The sequence below is a fragment of the Trichosurus vulpecula genome, chromosome 4 (genome assembly GCF_011100635.1).
Source record: "Trichosurus vulpecula isolate mTriVul1 chromosome 4, mTriVul1.pri, whole genome shotgun sequence".
Taxonomy (NCBI): Eukaryota; Metazoa; Chordata; class Mammalia; order Diprotodontia; family Phalangeridae; genus Trichosurus; species Trichosurus vulpecula.
In genome coordinates this window covers 198,299,610-198,321,374 of record NC_050576.1, presented here as the reverse complement: position 1 = coordinate 198,321,374, position 21,765 = coordinate 198,299,610, and the positions used below count along the sequence as shown (strand labels likewise).

Below are 21,765 nucleotides of genomic sequence, written 5' to 3'. Positions count from 1 at the left end.
AAGGCAGAATTAGCCAAATGGAAAAGGAGGTCCAAGAGACCACTGAAGAAAATACTACCTTAAACATGAGATTGGAGCAAGTGGAAGCTAGTGACTTGATGAGAAATCAAGATATTATAAAACAGAACCAAAGGAATGAAAAAATGGAAGACAATGTGAAATATCTCACTGGAAAAACCACTGACCTAGAAAATAGATCCAGGAGAGATAATTTAAAAATTATTGGACTACCTGAAAGCCATGATCAAAAAAGGATCCTAGATATCATCTTTCAAGAAATTATCAAGGAGAACTGCCCTGATATTCTAGAGCCACAGGGCAAAATAGAAATGGAAAGAATCCACAAATCGCCTCCTCAAATAGATCCCAAAAAGAAATCTCCTAGGAATATTGTCACCAAATTCCAGAGCTCCCAGATCAAGGAGAAAATACTTCAAGCAGCCAGAAAGAAACAATTTGAGTATTGTGGAAACACAATCAGAATAACACAAGATCTAGCAGCTTCTACATTAAGAGATCGAAGGGCTTGGAATATGATATTCCGGAGGTCAATGGAGCTAGGATTAAAACCAAGAATCACCTACCCAGCAAAACTGGGTATCATGCTCCAAGGCAAAATATGGACTTTCAAGCTTTCTCAGTGAAAAGACCAGAGCTGAATAGAAAATTTGACTTTCAAACACAAGAATCAAGAGAAGCATGAAAAGGCAATCAAGAAAAAGAACAAGAAAAAGAAATTACAAGGGACTTACTAAAGTTGAACTGTTTTATTTACATCCCTACATGGAAAGATGATGTGTATGATTCATGAGACCTCAGTATTAGGGTAGGTGAAGGGAATATGCATATATATATACACATATGTTTATGTATATATATGTGGGTGTGTATGTATATATGTATGTGTGTGTGTGTGTGTGTATATATATGTGTATATATATATATATATATACACACATACATATATATGGAGAGAGAGAGAGAGAGAGAGAGAGAGAGAGGGCACAGGGTGAGTTGAAGATGAAGGGAAGATATCTAAAAGAAATAAAATCGAATTAAGGGATGAGAGAGGAATATATTGAGAGAGGGAGAGAGGGAGAGATAGAATGGGGTAAATTATCTCACATAAAAGTGGCAAGAAAAAGCAGTTCTGTAGGAAGAGAAGAGAAGGCAGGGAAGAGGGGAATGACTGAATCTTGCTCTCATCAGATTTGACCTGAGGAGGGAATACCATACGTACTCAATTGGGTATCTTACCCCACAGGAAAGAAGGAGGAAGAAGATAAAAAAGGGGGGATGATAGAAGGGAGGGCAGATGGGGGTGGAGGTAATCAAAAACAAACACTTTCGAAAGGGGACAGGGTCAAGGGAGAAAAATCAATAAAGGGGGATAGGTTAGGAAGGAGCAAAATATAGTTAGTCTTTCACAACATGAGTATTGTGGAAGGGTTATACATAACGAAACACATGTGGCCTATGTTGAATTGCTTGACTTGTTAGGGAGGGTGGGTGGGAAAGGAAGAGGGGAGAGAATTTGGAACTCGAAGTTTTAAAAACAGATGTTCAAAAACAAAAAAAAAAGGTTTTTGCATGCAACTAGAAAATAAGATACACAGGCAGTGGGGCGTAGAAATTTATCTTGCCCTACAAGAAAAGAAGGGAAAAGGGGATGGGAGGGGAGTAGGATGACAGAAGGGAGGGCTGACTGGGGAACAGGGCAACCAGAATATATGCTGTCTTGCAGTGGGAGGGGGAGGCTAGAAATGGGGAGAAAATTTGTAATTCAAAATCTTGTGAAAATCAATGCTGAAAACTAAATATATTAAATTAAGAAAAAAAGAAATAAGAGCTCTGAAGGAAAAAGTTGTAGGAGAATTGCTTAAAACAGAAGGGAGAAAACTTTACCCAAGTAACACCTTGAAAAACAGAATAGTGTAATCAGAACTCATTGATTCCATTACATAATAAGAAATATTAAGAAACAAAGTGAAAAGATTGAAAAAATAGAAGAAAATATAAGTCATCTACTATCAAAAACAACTGACATGTAAAACTGGTCAAGGAGAGATAATAACTTAAGAATCACTGAACTCCCTAAATAAAAGAAGGAAACAAAAAATTTGAAGAAATCATAAAAGTAAACTTCCCAGATCTATTAAAACCAGGAGACAACATGAAAAAAGAAAGAATCCACTGATACCCTCCTGAAAGAAAACCCAAACTGAAAATATCCAGGAATGTCATAGCTAAAATCTAGAGATTTCTGGTCAAACAAAAAGAACAATTAATTCCAACATTTTAAAAATCATGTGCAAAAATAGGGAGAGAAGAGATCCTACCACAATACTTTTATAAGACAAACATCATCCTGAAACCTAACCAGGAAGAGATAAAGCAGAGAAAGAAAACAATAGTACACTATCTTTAATGAATATAAACGCAAAAATAATGAATAAAGTATTAGCAAAAGACTAGATCTAAAGTTAGAAAATCATCACCAAACATGAGCATTTCCACATTTAAAGAAGACTATAAAGAGGATTATATATGAAATAATGAATCTATCACAATTCTTTAGAAAAAGATGTGTTAAATTTCAACAGGCTGTACTAATACCCTTTCTTGTCTGCACTTCCAGTCTCCTGTATTTTATAAATGTTTCATTGACCTTTTTTTCTTTTTTTAACATCACTATTGCTACCTCTCCACTCTTCTCTACAACTTCTTCCCACCCTTTCCCAATAAAGCATATCTTTGCAGCAAATATGTGCAATAAAGCAAAAAAAATTAATCTCTCTCTCTCATTTGAAAATGCATGTCTCATTATTGTAACAACAATATTGCTAGCAGCTGTTGTGCAGGTGAAAGACCAACAACGAGCACACAGGAAGGGCTGCTAGCACACGTTCTTTGATCTGCTTTTCTAAGGAAAGCAACTTTAAGGGGTTTACAATCTCACTTTAATCAAACATACATATATCATTCACTTAGTTCAGGGGGAAAAGCCAGCACTCTGAACTTCAGAACAAATACAAACAGAAATTACAAGCATACATTATATAAATAGAGCAAATACACACAGTTATCCACAGACAGGCCTCTAGCTGCCTGACCAGGGAATTACATAGTTATCAGAGAGAGAGGCACCAACATCTTGGTTTTCAAGCTGAGCGGCTCCTTAATGGTTACCCAGAGTCTTGACTGGTCAAATCACAAGACACTCTTCCAGTGAATGACAGCCCCAAGCAAAACACTAACCTCTGAGTTTACATACCCTGTTCAGGGTCAAAGGGCATCGCAACCATGGGACTCAAACCTATGTGAAGTAGGCTTTCCCTTGATGTAAGCAGATCATCAAAGACTCCGGATTTAATCAAAGACACAAAGGCCAGACTCATCAAATGCACTTGACTACCTAAGTGTTCCAAAAGAAAAAACAGTAAAAAAAAGCCCCACCTCAATTACCACAATAATTATGCACCTACTGTCTACTCTTGCACCTCTCCACCAGACAGCTGGAAGCATACTTTAATGCTGGTCTTTTGAAATCATGACTGGACATCCTAAGTTTTTCAAAGGTCTTATCCTTTACAATGTTGTCATTAAATGAAGTTTTCCTGAGTCTGCAGTTAGATGGCACTATAAATAGAGCACTGGGCTTGGAATCAGGAAGACACATCCTCATGAGTTCAAATCTGGGTTCAACTTACTAGCTGTGTGATCCTGGGTAAGTCACTTAATCCTGTTTGCCTCAGTTCCTCATCTATAAAATGATCTAGAGAAGGAACCACCCTAATATCTCTGCCATGAAAACCCCAATTGGGGTCACAAAGAGTCAGATATGACTAAAACAACTCAGCAACAACAACAAAACAATCTCTTGAACCTCTACTCTGAGGCAGCTAGGTGGTGCAGTGGATAGAAATGGATAGAAACCTGGGCCTGAAGTCAGGAAGACCTGAGTTCAAATTCAGCCTCAGATACCTACTACCTTGGGCAAGTCACTTAACCTCTGTTTGCCTCAGTTTCCTCAACTGAAAAATGGGGATAATAATAGTACCTACCTCACAGAGTTCTTGTGAGAATCAGATGAGATAATATTTGGAAAGTGCTTAGCACAGTGCCTAGAACTATAGCATTATACAGAACTAGCACTATAAATGCTTATTCCCTTCTTTGCTTCCTCTATTCACTTCACTTTGTATGAGTTCATTCAAATCTTTCCAGATTTTTCTGAAACTGTACCTTCTGTCATTTTTTACAGCACAATAATACGCCATTACATTCATATTCAATAATGTATTCATCTATTTCCCAATCATCGGTCACTCAGTTTGTTTCCAATGCTTTGCCACAACAAAAAGTGTTGCTATGCTATCAGTATTTTGTATATATGGGTTCTTTCATCTTTTTGGGATTATATATGCCTAGTAGCTATATTATTGAATAAAAGGATTGGTCAGAAGACCAATCATGATCCCAGAGCACCAATGATGAATGAGACATACATTTTCAGATATGGATAATATGGATATTTATTTTGCTTAATTATGCATATTTGTTATAAGGATTTTTTTTTCTTTTTGAAATCTGGGGGGAATAAAAGGTTGGCAAAAAATAGAAATAAAAAGAAAAGAAAAAGGGTCATTAAAACTTTTTAAAATGCAAGGAAAACAAAAGGAAAACCAAAAGGAAGAAATAAAGCAGGACTGCTTTGAAAGTTATAGTCAAATTTTTTATATACCCTAAAAAGAAAAGCTGTACATTTTTTAAAATTTTTATTATTTTTTTTTATTTTTAGTTACAACACTAGGTTCTATATAAATTTGATTTTCTTACCTCCCTCCCCCCCTCCCTCCCCAAGATGGCATGGAATCCGATATATCTTCCACGTATAACTTTGCATTGAATTAATTTACACACTAGTCAAGTTGTGGAGAAGAATTATGACCAATGGAAAGAATCATGAGAAAGAAGAAAGAGAACCAAAAAAAAAACCCAAAAACAAAAACAAAAGAGATAAAAAAAGGGGGGGAAAGGTGAGCATAAAGTGTGCCTCCATCTGCATTCATACTTCATAGTTCTTTCTCTGGATGTAGATAGCATTCTCCAACGTGAGCCCTTTGGGGTTGTCTTTGCACCTTGTGTTACTGAGAAGAGCAAAGTCTGACAGGGTTAGTCATCAGATAATCTATATATCTGTGGTTGTGTATAATGTTTTCCTGGTTCTGCTCCGCTCACTCAGCATTATGTCGTGTAGGTTTTTCCAGGTTGTTATGAAGTCCGTATCATCCCCATTTCTTATAGCACAATAGTATCCCATTACCTTCATATACCGCAGCTTGTTCAGCCATTCCCCAATTGATGGGCATTCCTTTGATTTCCAATTCCTAGCTACCACAAAAAGAGCTGCTATAAATATTTTTGTACATATGGGTCCTTTTCCCACTTGTTTGATCTCTTTGGGATACAAACCTAGAAGTGGTATTGCTGGGTCAAAGGGTATGAACATTTTTATAGCCCTTTGGGCATAGTTCCAAATTGCTCTCCAAAATGGCTGGATCAGTTCACAACTCCACCAGCAATGTAACAATGTTCCAATTTTCCCACATCCTCTCCAGCATTTATCATTTTCCTGTTTTGTCATTTTAGCCAATCTGACAGGAAAGATGTGGTACCTAAGAGTTGTTTTGATTTGCATTTCTCTAATCAGTAGTGATTTCAAGCATTTTTTCATATGCCTATAGATATCTTTAATTTCTTCCTCTGAAAACTGCCTGTTCATATCTTTTGACCATTTCTCAATTAGGGAATGACTGGTATTCCTATATATTTGGCTCAGTTCCCTGTATATTTTAGAAATGAGGCCTTTATCAGAGACACTAGTTGTAAAGATTTTCTCCCAATTTTCTCCTTCCCTCCTAATCTTTGTTGCATTGGAAAGGCCGTACATTTTAGAGATTTTCAGTTTCAAGTATGATACCCTTATTCTGTCCACTTTGTATATGTAAATGCTCTCTCTCTTTTTTATTTATTTATTTTTTTGCAGGGAGAGTGTTAATTTCAACCTCCTCCTAATTCCCCAAGTCACAATTTAGAGAATTCTGATATAGTTGCAAATTGGATGACTGGATCATTTTAGAGTGCCAGAAAAAAATACTGCTTCCCATACTCACCCCAACAATTATAATTTTCCTTTTCTGTCATCTTTGCCAATATAATTGGTGTGAAGTGGAACCTCATATTGCTACAACAAATTAAAAAAGATCATACATATCCTCTCACAAGATTGGATTTATAACAAGATTTCAAAGTTGGTTCACTAATGAGAAAAACTTTAAACATAACAGATCATATTAATAAGAAGAAAAATACGATATCAATAGATGCACAAAAAACTTTTGACAAAATATAAAACCAATTTGTGATAAAAATATAGGAATAAAATGAACATTGCTTAATAGGATAAATAGCATTTGTTTGAAACCAAGAGCAAACATTATCAATACAATAAAGGAACAATATAGAGTCCTTTCCAACAAGATCAGATGTAAAGATGTCCACTACTATTACTTTATATAGTTTTAGAAATGCTAGCTATAAATTACCTCCAGAAAGAGAACTGATGGAATCTGAGGGCAGACTGAAGCATAATTTTTTAATTTTTCTTGTTTTTTTTTGCAACATGGCTAATATGGAAAGACGTTTTACATGATTTCATATGTATATCTAATATCACATTTCTTGCCTTCTCAATGGGTGGGGAGGAGAATGAGGAAGTGAGAAAATTCTGAACTCAAAATTAAAAAAAAAAGAATGTTAAAAATAAATAAAAGATTTTTGTTTTTGTTTTACAAGGCAATTGGGGTTAAGTAACTTGCCCAGGGTCACACAGCTAGTGTCAAGTGTCTAAGGCCAGATTTGAACTCTGGTCCTTCCAACTCCAGGGCCAGTGCTCTATCCACTGTATCACCTAGAGGCCTTTAATAGATTTGTTTTTTTTTTAAAGAAATGCTTGTTATAGTAATAAAATAAAGAAACCGAGGGAATAAGAATGGGCAAAGAGAAAATGAAATAATCACTTTTGCAGATGACATGCTTTACTTATAGAATTCTAAACATTCAACTAAAATTAAACGAAGCAATAACTTCAGTAAAGGAGCATAATATCAACATACAAAAATCATCAGCCTTTCTGCGTATTCAACAAAACCCAGCAGGAACAGATAGAAAGAAAAAATCCTTCCTAAATAGTTACAGAATGTGTAAAATATCTGGAAAACCCCCGACCAGTATACACATAGGAATTATATGAATACAACTACAAAACACTCTTTCCAGAAACAAAGACATGTAAATAATTGAAAAGATATTAATTATTCATGGTTAGGCTGTGCTAGTAATAATAAAAATAAGAGTACTACCTAAATTAACTTTCATCAGACTACTTTGTAGAACTAGAAAAAATAATAATGAAATTTGTTTGGAAAAAAAAAAGATCAAGAATCTCAAGGGAAATAATTGAAAAAATGTTGGAAGGAAGGGGCTTAGCGCCTTACCAAATCTTCAACTTTATTACAAAGCAGTGATCACCAAAACAATCACGGTATTGGTTAAAACACATAGAAAAGGTAAACACTGGACAGATTAATTTAAGACCCAGAGGCAATTGAGCATAGTGTTTATTAAATCCAAGGACTGAAACTACTGGGGTAAGCACTCAGTATCTAACAAAAACTGCTGGGAAAACTGGAAAGCAATAGGGGAGAAATTAGGCTTTGACCAACATTTCATACCACATATCACAATGAACTTCAAATTAATACATTACCTAAATTTAAAAGGACATATAATAAGTGAAACAGAGGGGCAGAAAAAGAGACACTTTCATAACTACAGACAGGGAAAGTTACATGTTTGGCCAAACAATGAATAAAGAAGATCAGAGATGATAAAATGGAAAATTTCGATTAAAAATTTTTAAAGTGCACAAATAAAATAGATGCAGTGATAATTAGAAGGGAAATAGTAAACTTGGAAAACAAACTTCGCAGTACATTTTTCTTTAAAAGTTCTGATATGTAAGTTATCAAGATATTAGACAACTCTAAGACTACATACAGAGAAGGTACGGATCTGCAGTGTAAGAGAGTTTTTTCACCCAGGAGTTCCCTATACCAAAATATGTAAAGAACTGATGCAAATATATTGGAACAAGAACCATTCCCAAACAGACAAATAGTCAAAGGCAGTTCTCAAAAGACTATAAAAAACTGGCAGTTCTCAAGAAACTATCAAAAACTATCAAAGTTATCAAAGACCACATGAAAAATTCTCCAAATCATTAATTTAAAAAATGCAAATTAAAACAACCCAAGAGTTCTACCTCATGCCTAACATTTTGGCAAAGTTGATGGAAGAAAGAAAAGTAATATTTGTTGGAAACAATATAGGAGGGCGGAGACATTAAAATATTGTTGGTGGAGCTGAGAATTAATCCTACCATTATGGAAAGCCATTTGGAACTATTCCCCCAAAGTCACTAAATTGTGCAAGATCTTTGATCCAGAAGCATTACTACTATGGATATACCCCAAAGAGACCAAAAGGGAAAGAACTCATGTGTACAAGAATTTTTATAATAATACTTTTTTATTGCAGTAAAAAAAACTGGAAACAAAGCAAATACCCATCAATTAAGGAATGGCTGAACAAATATAGTATATGAATGTGATGGAGTATTATTATGCTTTAAGAAATGACAAAAGGGACAGTTTCAGAGAAACCTGAGAAAACTTATGTAGGAACTGATGCAGAGTCAATTTAGCAAAACCAGAGGAACAAGATATATGACTCGACACTGTAAAGGAAAACAACTGTGAAAGACTTTAGAACTATCATCAATGCAATCATAATGCAACGCAATCAATGCATCATAATTCTAGATGACTAGTGATGATTCCAGCTTCCTGACTTTTGGCAGAGAGGTGTTGGGCTAGAGGGGCAGAATGAGGTATACATTTTCAGCATGTGGATTTTCAGTTTTCAGTGGCCAGAGTGTTAATTCATTTTGTTTAACTGTACTTATTTGTTACAAGAGAGGACCCTTGCGGGGAGGGAGAAGAGTTAAAAGAGGACTTGGAATGTCATGATAGTGACTAAAAAAGAAAAAGAAAACAGCATCAATGACACATTAAAAATGCTGAACAAAGAGCAGAAGGGGACAGAGACAATCAGAGCAGTGTTAGAAATAACAAGTCAAATTTAATATATACCTTTTCATGGTATCGTATATATTCCACTTTTTCTGTTCTTCATTTTGCAAGGAAATATTCATGTTTATTAATGTTTGTCAAGTTCATAATAACAATAACAAAATGTGTCATGATATACTGACCTAGAAATATCAGCACTAGGTCTATATCCTAAAAGAGATAAAAACAATTAAGAAAAGGACCTATATGTACAAAAATACTTATAGCAGCTCTTTTCTGGTGGCAAAAAATTGGAAACTAAGGGGTTGCCCATCAACTGGAGAATGGCTAAACAAGTTGAGGTATATGATTGTGATGGAATACTATTGTGCCATGAGAAATGATGAGCTGGATGCTCTCAGAAATACCTGGGAAGACTTACATGAACTGATGCAAAGTGAAGTGAGAAGAACATTGTACACAGTAACAGCAATACTGTGAGATGATCAGCTGTGAATGACTTCGCTCTTCTAATCAATTCAGTGATCCAAAAGAACTCTGAAGGTCTTATGATGAAAAATGCTCTCCATCTCCAGAGACAGAACAGATGGAGTCTAACACAGATCGAAGCATACTTTTTTACTTTATTTTTCTTGGGTTTTTATTTTGGTCTGTTTTCTTTTACAGCATGACTAATATGGAAATCTGTTTTGTATGACTACATATGTATAACTTATATAAAACTGCTTGCCTTCTCAATAGTGGGGAGAAGAAAGGAATTTAAAACTCAGTTTTAAAAAATGAATGCTGAAAATTGTTTTTACGTGTAATTGGGGAAAAAGAAAATACTAAAAAAAAAAAGAAAAACATATCATGATGTATTCAGTCACTCTCTAATTGCCAAAATTTTGCCATTACCAATAGAACAACTCTGAACAATTTAGTACAGAAGTCCTTTCTTCTTTATATTTTGGGGGTGTAATGTTTTAGAAAGGGCATTGAAAAGCACAGAGAAGAGTAATCTAGATGATGATGAGAACTCAAAACCATGTAATAATTGAAAGAATTGGGCATATTTAGCCTGGAGAAGAGAAAACAGAGTTGAGGACCAGAATGGTTTTCTTAGAGTACTTTTTAAAAAAGAGATTAGATGCGAAAAACTTCCAGGTTAGAGCTGTCCCAAAGGGGGACAGGTAGAATTCTCCACTACCAGAGGGCTTTACTTAGAAGCTTGTCAGGCATGCTATAGAGCTAATATGCTGCCCAGGAATGGGTTGGACAAGATGATCTGTAAGGTCCCTTCCAACTCTGTGATTCTATCATTCTATAAACTGAGTAGCTGATAGCTGGTAGGCTCCTGAGGCTTTATTATATATCTCAGCTCAGCCTGTTCCTGCAACTAACTCCCCTGTGTACTTTGGAAGCCCTGATGCAGTTTGTTCTGAAGCATGGCCTTGGCTCCTTCATCCCTGGAGTTGGCCCTAGGGATGGAACTGAGAGAGATCTAAAGATAGAGAAGCAGCTAGCAATATGCTTAAGGATGAAATATTTTCCTCAAAGAGGTAAAAAGAAATACATCTACCTCATGATAATGAGGGTGACCACTATTCTGATCAGGAAGTTCTGATAATTCTGTATTTGCTGTCACCAAATGATAATCGCCAAGGAAGGAGTGAGGCAGAGCTGGCCCTGTGGTGGCCCAGCCACAGCATACAAGATGCACCGGGAGCAGTTTCACTTTAGCAATGTGCTCCCGTGGACATCAAAGTGAAAGCAATTAAATGATAATATGAATGAGGATGCTGATGATTTAAATAGCCTACATAGAACATCAGTTTTCTCAGAGGAAGAACATATACAATAAAAGAAAATCTCATATGTATACATTAAGATAAAAACTAAAAACTTAGAGCTTCAAGCTCTCATTTCCACCTCTCTGTGAGGGCCCTGAACAAGCCACCTAACTCAGTTTTCTCACCTGTAAAATGGGATGACACTGACCTACTTTTAGGAGCGTAGGAAGGTATTAATTTATCAGTAAATCTCTGTGAAGTTCTTTATAAAAACGAAATACTGCAAATGTCAGTTACAAAGGTGCCTGATCACAATATTAAATGGCTGCTGTTTGTACCAGGGATAGAACATACTTGTGAAGACAGAATGAAGCACCTTCCTAAATCTTCTGTGTGAACCATCAATCCCCATTTTGTGACTTTGACCTCCAACCCTATCACATTATCTTAGAACTTACTTTACTAGCCTTAGGGTATCTTTGCGGATGTTGATTAGGCTTCTCAGTGTCTTCACAGGTTCTTGGGGAGGTGGGGCTGCGTAAGGAAACTGGATTGAAGACAAAACAAGAGAGAAAAGTTTGGTTACAAAGCTTATCTGGGTCACTGCGCATTAGTTCAAAACTTGGAGAATCAATCAAAACAGTCGCCTGAAGTTCCAAATGCCTTAGTGAAGCACCATGGCTAGGTTAATCATGAAAGGCTTTTCAATCTGACCTTAGATGTCAGAGAGCCAGACATGCATGTCTTTTCCTTCAGAGATGCCACATGGTGCCTTAGGAATTCAAGAACTGCAAATAAAGGGAACTGTATCATGTGTACAAAGCTGGGGCTTTCAAATAGTGAAGTAAAGGTTTGGCCTCAGCTGACCGTAAAAAAGCTATGTTCTTCAAAAATGTGGGCCAGTAGCTATTTTTGGAGAAGGCAAAGGTTTGTGGTGATCTTCATCATCTCCCTTCACTATTCCCTTAACTATCTATCTTCTGCTGGCCTCTACCTCTGATGTGGATTAGTGACAGTAGGGGAAAAACAAGAAAGGAAAATGTGAAGCAAAAATGATAAATTGATTTAAAACTGAATACAAAAGTATGTCAATATTCATAGCTGTGCATGTGTTAAGTAGCATTCCTAAGTTTAGTAAATCATACTCCCTCCATAACCACTGATATTATGGAACATGTTTTATATCCATCTTTTATTCATTTTAGGGGAGAGGTAAACCATAGGGTATTCAAATCTAATAAAATTCTGTAAAAAAAAAATTTGCATCTACTATATTTCATTAGTGACCCTAGAGAAAATCCTAATGGATACCCCTGATAATCAATTCTCAATTATCTTGGCTTTTTCACTTTGTGGGTTATATGACAATCTTTTAAGCCTAAATCTAAATTCACAGTAATATCCCTGAGAATAGATATTTTCTCAATTTCCCAGTGTTCTAACAATGATAATATTAGCTTAAGCATGACTAAGCGGGTAAAACATAATACCATACTAAAAACATCATACACTGAAGCCACGGGAATAATTTTTGTATTATCCTTTTCGGGTGAGGGCAGCAGAGAGTGATTGACATTCACCTTCCAATCGCTATTTTAACACAGTTTAATCGGGAGTATGCTGTAAAAGAAATATTTGTGTGCAATTGCTACTTGAGTTTTTAAACAAAATTAAGGGAGAAAGAAAAGAATTTAAAAATCCTTCCCCTAGCCCAAAGCCAGGTTTCTTTTTCCCTTTTGAGGATAAGATCTGAAGTGATAAGTAACTGACAGGGTCTCTCAAGTTACTCACTTCCTCAGGAAGAGCATAAATATGATGGATAATTTCTACTAGAATCCCATAAAATTTAAATATACTTTCAAAAAAGTGATTCTAGGCCCCAGAACAAAATAAAAATAGGTTCTCAGCTGAGAATCTGCTCAAAATTCTCTGATCCTGTCTGCCACCTTTCGGGGGGTGGGGCTTCGGAGGGGCAAGATCTTCTCCTTATGTGACTATAAAGGAGATTACTAGATTATAAAACCCTAACAGAAGAGATCTTGTCTTACACATACTTCTACATCCTCCCCAGTGCTTAGCACAATGTGCTATATGTCTATAGCAGATATCTTGCCTAAATGAATCAATGTTGAATAAAATTTCTTCACTTCTCCACATCTAATTAAGCATATGACCATCACTCGAATGCCCTACTGCTTCTCACTGAACCTGTCCACTTTTCTCAAATGTTCTTGACAAAGATCATTAGGCTAGACATGGAGCTATCCAAGGCTGAAAAATGAATTGAAACACCTATTTCTCCATTCGCTGTCTACGCTGTCACTAGAAGGACAGCTTCCAGAAGCAGGACAACTGGTAGGAGGGAATGCAGCCAGCTGTAGACTCAAGAGAGAGCTCTCAGCAAAGGCTTTTATCAAGATGAGGCGGTTTAGAACAGAGGCTATAATGCATTTCCAACCATAATCCTCCACAAAAACACACAGCACCTATAGGAATAGTGAGCACAAGGGATTAAAGTAGTAGTCAGGAAGACATAAAGGTAATACATATGGCACTGCCCCATTGGGACACTGGCAAGGCCCCAGTGTCCTTTCTCCCTTCATTAAGTCCTCACCCAGGTCCACCCTGGATGTAGCATCTGCGCTCAGCAGGGTGCTCACCGAGACTCCCATGTTATGCTCCTCTCTAAAGTTCTATTCTAGATAGCCAGGGCGAGCTCTCTCAAGCGAGCTCTATCCTCTGGAGCTGGCGGAACGGTTCCTGAAAGCTGCTGTCTCCTTCTAGTGACAAAGCAGATGGTAAGTGAAGTGTACCTCACAGTAAATGCCTCCTGGCTGACTGTTAACTAGAAACACCTTGGTGGCAGTTTATAAACTCCAGTTTTAGGAGTAGCTAGTCAGGATACCCAAGAAACTGTCATAGTAGTAACTTTCTTGTGGGGAGGAAGCCCAGGGGGAGTACTATATAGTCATTCCCCTACTAGAGACAACATTTAATAAACGTTATTTCCTCAACCCATGTTCACAGATTTTTCTTTTTTCATTTTTACAGTTTAGACATGATGATTTCACCAGTCCTAAGCGTACAGAGTAAGGGAATAGGTAGTAATGAGTTAAAACAAATATAAACTCTCTTTCTGGTGCTAGCATAGATGTCTTAGATCTAGGTTAGTAATGGGGAAGCATTCCTCTTCTCTTACTCCTTTACAAAACATACCATTATGCCCACAGATGAGTCCAAAGAACCCAGGAAAAGAGAGGGACAAGTCTTCTATAAGATAGGCCCTAATCTCTCACAATCAGCTGTATGAAGATTTATAGGATGCCTTCTGCTTCATATGCATCTGGCTGGAGGTGAATAAGCTATAAGAATGTTGCAAGAAACAAAGTATATACAGCTTCTGGAGTTCTTCAGTGGTAACCTCATTTTTCATAATAAGGGCAGGCTTTATGTAAAGACTACTGAACAAAATGGATGAAATCCACTGCTCAGTGGCTTGTGGACCAAATCCTTTGGTCGGTACCTTCATTTTTGAGAGACACTTGGGTCATTCTAATCAGTCCCATTTTATAGACCCAAGAGCAGGAAAAAGAGTCAAAGGTAGTCCTGTTGGCTTAGTGGCTAAGGCCTGCCAGTGCCTATCTGTGAAAACCAAAAACCTCTGCTCCTTTAGAGAAAATAAACAGAAAGCCTCACCAGATTGCTGCAGAGATCTTACAGGAGGTTCTGACCACAGGTGGTATTCTAAGAAACAGCATGGTAGGAAGACATAGTGTTCAACTACTTGTATGACTTGAATCACCCGAGAAAAACTTGGTTCAGTTTCTGAAGTCTCTGAAAGTCCTTAGGTATCCTTAACCTTTTCTGTGATTAAATGGACCATATGCAATTGCAAAACTAGAGTTAAGGTTCCAGAACCATTCTGACTCAAATAACCACTTCCAGCTGCAGCTACAATTGTTCTGATAACAGCACACAGTAAAATCTTTCTTTTTCCCTCCACACATTTGTGCAGGAGAGAATGACTGACTTAGTCATCTAACACATCCACCTGATTTTCTCTGTACTTAACCACTAGGGTCCACTAACTAGCAACTGCAAAGAAGAAACAAATGCACTTCTAGTTTTTTTGGGGGGGGGGGGCGGGGCACAGATATATCAAGAGAACAACTGCTAGCAGGGGCAAAGAGAGTTGATGTGCTGCTAATTGTGGTTCAAACTCTGCCAAAGATGCTCCAATCTTTTTATGGATAGATGTTTCTAGGTCTCCCAGGTTATCTCTACTACTTCATTTTCAAAGTACAAGTGGGATCTCTTAGTTCTACTTAGAAAGGGAAGTCAGGGTTATAGTAGAGAACTCGGCATCTAGTCAATAGCATGTTTCAGTACAGCTCTCTCCTGGGACTACAGGGCAGTGTCCATACTGGCAAAAAGCCCAACCCAGTCCAGATCCCAGAGACAGCGGCTTTCAGGTAGGCCCAAGCCAGTATATTACTTAGTCCAAAGAAGCGCATTTTGACTGACTCATGAGAGCCATCTAGTGCCTAAAAGTATAAATGCAGGTCTACAATTCATCATCATTATCATCATCATAATAGCGACCCACATTTATATAGCATTTAAATTAAGCGCCTACTACGTGCCAGGAACTAAGCAAATACAAAGTCCACAAGTCAACAAGCATTTGTTAAACACTCGCTGGGTGTCAGACTGAGGATACAAAGAAAGGCAAACAACAGCAAAACAAAAAACGAAAGCAGTCTCTGCTCTCACAGAGTGCACAGTCTAATGGGGGAGACAACATACAAACACAATCTATTACAAGATAAATGCAAGATGATCCACAAAGGGGAGGGACTATGATTAAAGAGCACTAGCGAAGCTTCTTGCAGAACGTGAGACTTTAGCTGGAACCTGAAGGAAGCCAAGGAAGCCAGAAGGTGAAGAAGAGGAGGAGAGGAGGAAGAGAACTGCGGGCATGGGGAACAGCCAGTGAAAATGTCTGATGAGTCTCTTCTTTGAGAAACAGCAAGGAAATCAGTGTCACTAGATTGAAAAGTACATGAGGAATAGTAAGGGGTAAGAAGACTACAGAGGTAGAAGGGGGCCAGGTTATGAAGGGCTTTAGAAGTCAAATAGAGGGTTTTACATTTGATACTTAAGGTAACAGAGATCCACTGGAGGTCAGGAAGATCAACCTGACAGCTGAGTGGAAAGTAGACTGGAGTGAGGAGACAGCCTTGAGTCAGAGAGACCAAGCAGTAGGCTATTGCAATAGTCCACAGGTGAAGTGATGAAGGCCTGTACCAGAGTGGCAGTGGTGTCAGGAGAAAAGGGTGTGTGTGTGTGTGTGTGATCTAAAGGACTGGGCGACAGATAGGAAAAGAGGGGAGGGAGGAAAGACGGTGAGTAGTTGAGGATGGTACCTAGGTGGCAAGCCTGGGCGACTGAGGGAACTGCTACCTTTGATAGTAATAGGAAAGTTAGAAAAGGAGAGGGTTTGCGGGGGAAAGACACTGAGTTCAGTTTTTGACATGCTGAGTTTAAGATGTCTGTAAGACATCTAGTTCAAGATGTCTAACAGGCAGCTGGAGATGTGAGACTGAAGGACAGAAGGGAAGTTAGGAGTGGACAAACATTTGAGAATCATCTGTATAGAGAAAAATAGTCCCTACCCTCAAGGAGCCCAGAGTTGAAGGAGGAGACAACATGCAAAGAACTACAAACAAATGAGATAGGTACATGATAAACTGGAGATAATCACAGAGGGAAGGCACTAGCATTAAAGGGGATCAGGAAAGGCTTCTTGAAAAAGGTGAGTTTTTAGCTGAAACTTGAAAGAAGCCAGGAAACCCAGGAGGAGTAGATGAAGAGAGAGAGAGCCCCAGGCATGGGGGAGAGCCAGTGAAAATAACCAGTTGCTTTTGGGGGGCCATTTTTATCTCCTGTGTCCAGAGGGTGAAAAGCACAGTTCATACATACACAGCATAAATGATAAGAAGCGAATTGGTGAGGGGAAGGAAGTACTTCCTTCCTCTGCTCTCCCTCTTTTACTCCAGTTATGAGGAATGGCCCTGGGGGTGTTTGTTTCTGTTCTATGTTATTTGTGTTCTTCAGTTTCAGGTTATGGGGGTAATCACCACAAGACCCAGAAGTTCAAGCCATGATGACAATGTTGGAGTGAGGACTGCAGGAGGAATGGGGGCAGTCAGGTGGTCTGACATGGAAACCCTGAGAAGCCTAACTTGAGCTCAAGGGGGAGTTTTGGACTTGGAATTGGGACTATGATCTATAGGAACTGATCTAAGCTATGAATTCAATCCCCTCTCCCTCTCCAGAGACTGAGGTGGCGTAACATGGAGGGGCAGGGATGGAGATTAAGCCTCCCACCTGTTGGGGGAGTAAATTTGTATGTTGTAAATAAATATTTCTGTGAGAAAGGGAGGGAGGGAGGGAGGGAGAGGGGAAGGAGGCAGGGAGGAAGGAAGAAAAAAAATAAAGCAAGCCTGGAGTCAGGAAATGGAGCAGGATAGAGGAGAAGCAGCAAGGAGGCCAGTGTCAGAACACTTTACATGCATCATCTCATCTGAGCTTCACAAAAACTGAGGTATCACCATTTCACAGATGAGAAAACTGCGCCTCAGGTTATGTGACTTGCCTAGAATCTTATTCCATGTCCAGTGTGTTATCCCCTATATCACACTGCCTCTCAAAAGTACAAGGAGTTGGTTTTTGGGGTTATACTACAGTCCTTGATCTTGCTGATACGTGTATTCCATCACCAATGCCTATCACGAATCATTTACTCATGCCTTCTCATACTTTGCAATACTTGTCCATGTCCTTCCATAAATTCTTCACAGAAGATCTACCCAATACACAGGAAACTTTCCTCTAAATCTCTTAATATTTCGTAGCTATTAAGGCTGTTCACCTATCACTCCTCTCTTACTACAAAGCTGACCATGCCTCTTTTCAGTCACATCTGTCCTTGATGATGTCTCTTAAAAGCAGAGGCTGTCCCTACCTGACGAGTCTGCCCTTTACTCAGCACATAAACTCTGGGAAAATCCAAGTGCCACACTGTGGCAAACGCTCAGCAGAGTCTGATATGGATTTGAAAGAAGCATTCTAGTTTCTTTGGGAAAGACAGAAAGAATCCTGAAGACAAGCCATTGAACAGCCAAAGAAGTAGGCCTCTACCATGTAATCCAAATAGAGTAAGAAGCATCTTTTTCTCCCTTGCCCTTTCAAGTTTCCATCTTTCCTCTCCCCTCTCCCCCAAAGAGATGTGAACCCTGGTTTTCTAACAGCCCTGCAAAGACTATGACAAGTGACACAAACCTTTGCCCCTTCAGCCATGAAGGAAGGAAGAAGTATCCAATGGCACACAGGGCTACACCCTAATACTCCATGGGATTTGATATGATTCTCTAACCTTCTAACCCCAATCCTATCATCTAATATGAATAAGTACCAGGGTAATTAAAGAGGTGGGAAAGAAAGTAATTTTTCTATTCTATCTGTACTCACATATACTAGCTACGAAGGGGTCCCCTCTAATAAAACCTGAGGGCGTTGTGTACATCTATCACTATTATGTGGCACAAAGTTCTGGGTAGTACATAAGTCACCCTAACCATGAAGAACAGAGGGCAAGTTTTACTCAAAAGTTAATCCTTAATAGCAGAATTTTAAGGCATAAGTGGAAGACATGAAGGAGAGATTTTTAGGTCAGAAACCTCTTCCAGAAACACTCAAATTAGATCAGGCTGACCCTAAAAGACAGCCTTGTCAACGGCCCAACTTGTCCAGTAAAGAACAGACCTATTTAGTCCTGACCTTCAGCCTTACCCAAGGGTAGAGGCACCAGCTTTCTTACATAGCAACAGTTGTACAGGTATTGGGGTATACTGAGGAAAGGGCTGGAATCTGTCCCCAGCACCAGGAGTTGGCAATTTTATCAATGTAGGTTATGCTTCAGTGGTACAGACAATAACTCATCCACACCTTGTCCTGTTCCACTCCTATCTGTGACTTCCCTTAAATCCTTCATATTACGTCCACCCAACATGTCAGGGTCCAGATCTCTCAACATTACATGCATATAAAAAAAATTTGTAAAGGCTTTTTTGGGAATGGCAAAGAACTGGAACAAAGTATGAATATGAATGGAATAAAACACTATTATATTATGAGAAATGGTCAAGGAGATGGTTTCAGAGAAACCTGGGAATACTTGTATGAACTGATGTAATGTTAGCAGAACCAGGAGAACAATTTATATAACAAAAATACTATAAAAACAAACAATTTTTGGACTTCCAGGGGTGGAGCTAAGATGGCGGCTGGAAAGCAGGGATCTGCGTGAGCTCCCCACCATGTCCCTCCAAAAACCTATAAAAAATGGCTCTGAACAAATTCTAGAACTGCAGAACCCACAAAATAGCAGAGGGGACTTCCAGGGGTGGAGCCAAGATGGCGGCTGGAAAGCAGGGACTTGCATGAGCTCCCCACCACATCCCTCCAAAAGCCTATAAAAAATGGCTCTGAACAAATTCTAGAACTGCAGAACCCACAAAATAGCAAAGGGAAGCAGGGATCCAGTCCAGGACAGCCTGGATGGTTGCTGGATGAGGTCTATCGCGCACGGAGTGGAGGGCAGTGGAGCTCAGCTTGGGAGGCATCAGGACCAGCCAGACCAGGAGCTGGGCAGAACAGGCCCTAGCACCCTGAATCAGTGAGCTGTGGCAGTTACCAGACTTCTCAACCCACAAACACCAAAGACAACCGAGTAGGTTAGTGGGAAAAGATGCGGGGGACAGAGTTTGCGGTTTGGCCACTGCCCCAGGGGCAGCAGGGGAGGTGTAGCTACAGAACTACAGCTGCAGTTACTTCTGGCACCAGGCCCACGTTGTGGGAGGAATTAAGTGGCAGATCAGAGGAGGAGTGAAGAGCCTGCTGAAGATTTGCGTCAGGCCCGGGTTGGTGGTTCTTGAGGAAGGAGGAGTGCTGGTGTGGCAGAGCTGGCTATACAGAAATAGCTCTGAAATCAACGCTGCATCCCCTCAAGCTTGGAACAAAGTACTCTTTGCTCTACAAGCAGTCATACCCCGACGAAAAACTCAAGGGTCAAATAAGTTGGCTGGGAACACGGCCAGGCAACGAAAACGCACCCAGATTCAGTCTCAGACTTTGGAATCTTTCTTTGGTGACAAAGAAGACCAAAACATACAGCCAGAAGAAGTCAACAAAGTCAAAGAGCCTACACCAAAAGCCTCCAAGAAAAACATGAACTGGTCTCAGGACATGGAAGAGCTCAAAAAGGATTTGGAAAAGCAAGTTAGAGAAGTAGAGGAAAAATTGGGAAGGGAAATGAAAAGGATGTGAGAAAACCATGAAAAACAAGTCAATGACTTGCTAAAGAAGACCCCAAAAAACACTGAAAAAAATATTGAAGAAAACAACACTTTAAAAAATAGACTAACTCAAATGGCAAAAGAGCTCCAAAAAGCCAATGAGGAGAAGAATGCCTTGAAAGGCAGAATTAGCCAAATGGAAAAGGAGGTCCAAAAGACCACTGAAGAAAATACTACCTTAAAAATGAGATTGGAGTAAGTGGAAGCTAGTGACTTGATGAGAAATCAAGATATTATAAAACAGAACCAAAGGAATGAAAAAATGGAAGACAATGTGAAATATCTCACTGGAAAAACCACTGACCTAGAAAATAGATCCAGGAGAGATAATTTAAAAATTATTGGACTACCTGAAAGCCATGATCAAAAAAGGATCCTAGATATCATCTTTCAAGAAATTATCAAGGAGAACTGCCCTGATATTCTAGAGCCAGAGGGTAAAATAGAAATTGAAAGAATCCACAGATCGCTTCCTCAAATAGATCCCAAAAAGAAAACTCTGAGGAACATTGTCGCCAAATTCCAGAGCTCCCAGGTCAAGGAGAAAATACTCCAAGCAGCTAGAAAGAAACAATTTGAATACTGTGGAAAAACAATCAGGATAACACAGGATCTGGCAGCTTTCACATTAAGGAACCGAAGGGCTTGGAATACGATATTCCGGAGGTCAATGGAGCTAGGATTAAAACCAAGAATCACGTACCCAGCAAAACTGAGTATCATGCTCCAAGGCAAAATATGGACTTTCAGTAAAATAGAGGACTTTCAAGCTTTCTCAGTGAAAAGACCAGAGCTGAATAGAAAATTTGACTTTCAAACACAACAATCAAGAGAAGCATGAAAAGGTAAATAAGAAAGAGAAATCACAAGGGACTTACTAAAGTTGAACTGTTTTGTTTACATTCCTACACAGAAAGATGATGTGCATGATTCATGAGACCTCAATATCATAGTAGCTGAAAGAAATATGCATACATATATGTGTATACATATATATACATATGTGTGTGTCTATGTATGTATATATGTAGGTATATATATATATGTATACACACACACACACACACACAAAGGGCACAGGGTGAGTTGAATATGAAGGGATGATATCTAAAAAAATAAAACCAACTTAAGGGATAAGACAGGAATATATTGAGAGAGAGGGAGAAAGGGAAAGATAGAATGGGGTAAACTATCTCGCATAAAAGTGGCAAGGGAAAGTGGTTCTGTAGGAAGGGAAGAGGGGGCAGGTGAGGGGGAATGAGTAAATCTTGCTCTCATTGGATTTGACCTGATGAGGGAATACCATACACACTCAATTGGGTATCTTACCCCACAGGAAAGAAGGAGGAAGAAGACAAA

At 38.7% G+C, this 21,765-nt stretch overlaps 1 protein-coding gene across 2 annotated transcripts in view; it reads right to left on the bottom strand.

The window, feature by feature from the left end:
- RNF157 (ring finger protein 157) overlaps positions 1-21,765 on the bottom strand; it is a 149,604-nt gene that overhangs the window by 27,275 nt on the left and 100,564 nt on the right. For both annotated transcript variants that reach the window (XM_036757343.1, XM_036757342.1), the window contains exon 3: positions 11,446-11,534. In XM_036757343.1, the coding sequence (XP_036613238.1) occupies positions 11,446-11,534 (89 nt within the window). The remainder of the gene's footprint in view (positions 1-11,445; positions 11,535-21,765) is intronic.